The following is a 6,371-nucleotide window of genomic DNA, read 5'->3' on the forward strand; positions in this document are numbered from 1 at the left end:
ACAGACACAGAGAGGGGAGCAGAGAGAGAGAGAGATGAAGAGTGAAGTAGAGAGAGAGATAGAGTGTGACAGAGAGGGAGAGTGATAAACAGAGACACAGTAGGAGAAAGAGAGAGAGAGATAAAGAGAGGGTGAGAAACAGAAAGGGACAGAGAGGAGGGAGAGCGAGAAGCAGAGAGAGATACACACGTCGTGTTGGGTGTTCTGATGTACAAACGATCCAACACGGCTGGAGATGGTGTAACTCAATTTTATTAACTACTTAACTGTAACAGCACACTGCTAACTTGGGTACGTGCATTACCAGCTAATCTGTGGACCCAGCCCTATCACTATCTGGGTGAGGCACTCAGCGCATGGTGTATGTCTGAGAGGTACGCTGTGAGCTCTGTGCTCTGAACTATCTCCTGCTGGAATGAGCGGGAACTGTGGTGTTCCCTGTTTTATAGTGCGTGTGCTCTCACTGGTGATTGGCTGCGATGTTGTGTGTGTGTTGGTTGGTCCAGCTACCTGTCCATCTGTGTGTGTGATTGCACCATGATATGCTGATCTAAATATCATGACAACATAGATAAAGAGGCAGAGAGAGAGAGACAGACATATAGAGAGATAGAAAAAAACATACAGAGAGAGATACACAGAGTGAAACAGAAAGAAAGGGAGCAATAGAGGAAGACAGACAGAGCCAGAGAGACACAGAGAAACATACAGAGAGAAAAAGACAGAGCGAGAAAGAGACAGAGAACATTCAGTGGAATGATTGGGAGCAGGCCCTCTAAATGACTTCTTTTTGCCTCACAGTGTTTGTGCAAGCCCGGATCCTCACTATCCGTACCTACCAGGATTGCGAGAACGAGGGCAAGGGAGGACGAGAGCAAGAAAGAAGAGCGAGAAAGGACGAGAGCGAGGGAGAAGAGCGCGAGAGGACGTCAGTGAGAGAGGACACCAGCGAGGGAAGACGAGAGTGAGGGAGGACGCGAAGGAGGGAGGACGCGAGCGAGGAAGTACCCCAGCGAGGGACGACGTGAGCGAGAGGGAAAGACGAGGGGCCTATTGATGCTGTGCTGCTCCTTTCGATTTCCGCTTGCCAGCTGTCCTCGAAAACTGACTTGGGGGTGGTGGGGTAGTGGGGGGAATTGTGGGAAGGAAGGCTGGAGGTGTGCTGAAGGCAGGTTCAATCGAGGTGTTCGATCTTCGTCTGACCGTGTCAACGGAAGGCTGGATGCGGGATTGTTCGAGGGAAGCTGGCAAAGTCTTTTCTGGGCCCTGGAGAGAGAGGAAGGGAGAAAGCCAAACGTTATATCCTGTGAGAGCGCCGAACCCCCTGGGCGTCACTGGATGACAGCATCCGGTGAAATAAAGGCCACTCGAGTTGCCCGCTGTCGCTGCTGTTCGAGTGATTTCAGCAGTGGTGGGTGGGGGGGGGGGTTGGTGGGGAGCGTAGCTTTGGAGGGAGCACGTTGGTGGGGCGCCAGGGATGGCGAACAACTCCTCAGGGCCAATCGCCTGCAAGGACCATGATGCCGTGCACCATTTGAACCTGGTGTGGCACTCCGGCGTGCTGGTCCTGGCGCTACCCCTCAACCTGACCGCCCTGGGCATCTTTGTGTGTGTTTTCCGCCTACGCACGGTGGTGACCGTCTACATGGCCAACCTGGCGGCCTGCGACCTCCTCTTCACCCTGGCGCTGCCCCTCCGTCTCTTCTACTATGCCACCCACAGCTGGCCACTGGGCAACCTGCCGTGCCAGTTGGCAGGCTCCCTCTTCCAGATCAACCTGTACGGCAGCTGCCTCTTCCTGGCATGCATCAACGTGGACCGCTTCCTGGCGCTGGCGTACCCGCTGCGCGCCCGCCACTTGCGACGCCCGAGGATGGCCTGGCAGGTGTGCACAGCCGTCTGGGTGCTCATCATCCTGGGCTCCATCCCCGTGGCGCTGGCCCACGACACCAGCCGGTGCCTGGACGTCAACGGAGCGGTGGAGGTGCGGTGTTTCGAGAGCTTCTCACTGCGAGCGTGGAAGAATGAGCTCCTTCCCCTGCTGGGCCTGGCCGAGATCCTGGGCTTCCTCCTGCCCCTGACGGTGGTCCTGTGGTGCTCAGCCCGCACCCTAGGTGCCCTATGGCACGCAGGCAGCTCGCCCACCCAGCGGCGGCGCCGCACCATCAAGCTCCTCCTCGTCAATGCCGTTATTTTCATAGTTTGCTTCGTCCCCTACAATCTGGTTCTGGCCGCGTACGGCCTCGTCAAGGCCAAGGTGGTGCCCGCCTCACTGGCCTCCCGAGACAGCCTGCGCCTAGCCCTCCAGCTGACCATGCTCCTCACCTGCACTAACTGCTGCCTCGACCCCCTCGTCTACTACTTCAGTGCCGAGGGCTTCCGGAACACCCTCCGCAGCCGGCGGGGCCGGCCCTCAGCGCTCACCACCAGGACCGGCTTGCGGGGAATCGTAGCAGGGGACGAGGCTGGGGATCCCCTCGCCCCCAAGGCCATGCACAGCCTGGTGCCCGAGGCTGCCCCGGGGCGGGAACGGATGGGGGAGGGGCAGGGACAATGTAGCCAGAGGTCGGAAGAGCGCCGTGAGAGCGTCATTTGAGGGAGAGAAGGATTGCACACTTTTCCCCTTCATTCCTGCTCTACACAACCCCAATGGACCCAAACCCCTTCCCGTTCACACCCACTGTACACAACCCCAATGGACCCAAACCCCTTCCCGTTCACACCCACTGTACACAATCCCAATGGACCCAAACCCCTTCCCGTTCACACCCACTGTACACAATCCCAATGGACCCAAACCCCTTCCCGTTCACACCCACTGTACACAATCCCAATGGACCCAAACCCCTTCCCCTCCACCCCCACTGTACACAATCCCAATGAACCCAAACCCCTTCCCGTTCACCCCCACTGTACACAATCCCAATGGACCCAAACCCCTTCCCATTCACCCCCACTGTACACAATCCCAATGGACCCAAACCCCTTCCCATTCGCCCCCACTGTACACAATCCCAATGGACCCAAACCCCTTCCCATTCACCCCCACTGTACACAATCCCAATGGACCCAAACCCCTTGCCATTCACCCCCACTGTACACAATCCCAATGGACCCAAACCCCTTCCCCGTCACTCCCACTGTACACAATCCCAATGGACCCAAACCCCTTCCCCGTCACTCCCACTGTACACAATCCCAATGGACCCAGACCCCTTCCCATTCACCCCCACTGTACACAATCCCAATGGACCCAAACCCCTTCCCATTCACCCCCACTGTACACAATCCCAATGGACCCAAACCCCTTCCCCGCCACTCCCACTGTACACAATCCCAATGGACCCACACCCCTTCCCATTCACCCCCACTGTACACAATCCCAATGGACCCAAACCCCTTCCCATTCACCCCCACTGTACACAATCCCAATGGACCCAAACCCCTTCCCCGTCACTCCCACTGTACACAATCCCAATGGACCCAAACCCCTTCCCATTCACCCCCACTGTACACAATCCCAATGGACCCAAACCCCTTCCCCGTCACTCCCACTGTACACAATCCCAATGGACCCAAACCCCTTCCCCGTCACTCCCACTGTACACAATCCCAATGGACCCAAACCCCTTCCCCGTCACTCCCACAGTACACAATCCCAATGGACCCAAACCCCTTCCCGTTCTCCCCCACTGTGCACAAATCCAATGGACCCAAACCCCTTCCCGTTCACTCCCATTGTGCACAATCCCAATGGACCCAAACCCCTTCCCATTCACCCCCACTGTACACAGTCCCAATGGACCCAAACCCCTTCCCCTCCACTCCCACTGTACACAATCCCAATGGACCCAAACCCCTTCCCATTCACCCCCACTGTACACAATCCCAATGGACCCAAACCCCTTCCCATTCACCCCCACTGTACACAATCCCAATGGACCCAAACCCCTTCCTATTCACCCCCACTGTACACAATCCCAATGGACCCAAACCCCTTCCCATTCACCCCCACTGTACACAATCCCAATAGACCCAAACCCCTTCCCGTTCACCCCAACTGTACAGAATCCCAATGGACCCAAACCCCTTCCCCGTCACTCCCACTGTACGCAATCCCAATGGACCCAAACCCCTTCCCCGTCACTCCCACTGTACACAATCCCAATGGACCCAAACCCCTTCCCATTCACCCCCACTGTACACAATCCCAATGGACCCAAACCCCTTCCCGTTCACCCCCACTGTACACAATCCCAATGGACCCAAACCCCTTCCCCCTCACTCCCATTGTACACAATCCCAATGGACCCAAACCCCTTCCCATTCACCCCCACTGTACACAATCCCGATGGACCCAAACCCCTTCCCGTTCACCCCCACTGTGCACAATCCCAATGGATCCAAACCCCTTCCCGTTCACCCCCACTGTACACAATCCCAATGGACCCAAACCTCTTCCCATTCACTCCCACTGTACACAATCCCAATGGACCCAAACCACTTCCCATTCACTCCCACTGTACACAATCCCAATGGACCCAAACCCCTTCCCCGTCACTCCCACTGTACACAATCCCAATGGACCCAAACCCCTTCCCCGTCACTCCCACTGTACACAATCCCAATGGACCCAAACCCCTTCCCATTCACCCCCACTGTACACAATCCCAATGGACCCAAACCCCTTCCCGTTCACCCCCACTGTACACAATCCCAATGGACCCAAACCCCTTCCCCCTCACTCCCATTGTACACAATCCCAATGGACCCAAACCCCTTCCCATTCACCCCCACTGTACACAATCCCGATGGACCCAAACCCCTTCCCGTTCACCCCCACTGTGCACAATCCCAATGGATCCAAACCCCTTCCCGTTCACCCCCACTGTACACAATCCCAATGGACCCAAACCTCTTCCCATTCACTCCCACTGTACACAATCCCAATGGACCCAAACCACTTCCCATTCACTCCCACTGTACACAATCCCAATGGACCCAAACCCCTTCCCCGTCACTCCCACTGTACACAATCCCAATGGACCCAAACCCCTTCCCCGTCACTCCCACTGTACACAATCCCAATGGACCCAAACCCCTTCCCCGTCACTCCCACTGTACACAATCCCAATGGACCCAAACCCCTTCCCCGTCACTCCCACTGTACACAATCCCAATGGACCCAAACCACTTCCCGTTCACTCCCACTGTACACATTTCCAATGGACCCAAACCCCTTCCCGTTCACTCTTACTATGCACAATCACTATGAACACAAACCCCTTCCTGTTCACTCCCACTGTACACATTCCCAATGGACCCAAATCCCTTCCCCTTCACTCCCACTATACACATTCCGAATGGACCCAAACCCCTTCCTGGTCATTCCCACTGTACACAATCCCAATGGACCCAAACTCATTCCCGTTCAGTCCCACTGTACACAATCCCAATGGACACAAGTCCCAACAACGGCCTTGCCTTGCTGGGCCCAGCCAATTAGCCATTAGTATTGGGGTCACACCTATCCACAGGCTACGCTGCCATCTGCTGGTGGAGGCAAGCGTTGGCATCAAGAACAAAGCTTCACCTTAAACTGGACATAACGAATCAGTTAACCTAAACCTGACCCAAACTCTAACCATAACCCCTAACCTAACCCCCGTAACCCCTAACCCTAACTTCCTGGCACTAGCTCTGACCTCCAGCCTTAACCTCTGGCCCTAACTAATCATTACACCAACCGAAAATCGAGCCGTAATTGAACCCCCCAATGCGACCCCTAACCTCTAACCCGAACGATTGACCCGAACTCTAACCCTGACCGTAACTCCACACCTAACCTCGAACCCTGACCCTAATTCTTAAGGATGAGGCCCAGGAAGAGGAGGTGATTGCACTTAGTGTCGGGTCTGTGTAGGGATATATGTGCAGAAATAGGAAGTGGATCCCTTGAGGCAGGTCTCAAAGGGTTTCTCAAATCCATTCAATAACTGTGAATCTGGAATAAATGAATGCTGAAACCGATTGCGTGGCATTTTCTCTTTCCCTCCCTCATTTTCTTTCTCTCTCTTTCGCACACAAACACAAACACTTCTTCCTCATCCAGAGACACCCATTAGTTCATTCCCAAGATGGCTGGGACCAGTCTTTATTGCCTGAATACAGCAGCTTACGAAATGGCTGCTGTTCGGAGAGCACACACATTTATACTCCGCCTACTGGGCGGAGCCAGCAGGCAAGGTTCTACCCCCGTACCTGTAGTACAGGAGCCTTACCGTAATATCCATATTTACAATATAATACCACAGTGGTGACTACCACATTGCCCATCCCATATTGTTCCTTGAGAATATGGTGGGTGAGCC

The 6,371-nt window shown here is 55.1% G+C and overlaps 1 protein-coding gene across 1 annotated transcript; it reads left to right on the plus strand.

Annotated features, from left to right (window-relative positions):
* The first annotated feature begins 1,456 nt into the window (after window positions 1-1,456).
* LOC140392917 (lysophosphatidic acid receptor 5-like) lies at window positions 1,457-6,030 on the plus strand. Its single transcript, XM_072478693.1, has one exon. The coding sequence runs from the start codon at window positions 1,478-1,480 to the stop codon at window positions 2,594-2,596; it is 1,119 nt and encodes a 372-aa protein (XP_072334794.1). The 5' UTR covers window positions 1,457-1,477; the 3' UTR covers window positions 2,597-6,030.
* Window positions 6,031-6,371: the final 341 nt, after the last annotated feature.

Source organism: Scyliorhinus torazame, chromosome 16, assembly GCF_047496885.1.
Source record: "Scyliorhinus torazame isolate Kashiwa2021f chromosome 16, sScyTor2.1, whole genome shotgun sequence".
NCBI classification, from domain to species: domain Eukaryota; kingdom Metazoa; phylum Chordata; class Chondrichthyes; order Carcharhiniformes; family Scyliorhinidae; genus Scyliorhinus; species Scyliorhinus torazame.

What these genes read in the sequence shown, in the direction of transcription:
- LOC140392917 (XM_072478693.1), top strand. Translation starts at nt 1,478, where the DNA reads ATGGCGAACAACTCCTCAGGGCCAATCGCCTGCAAGGACCATGATGCC.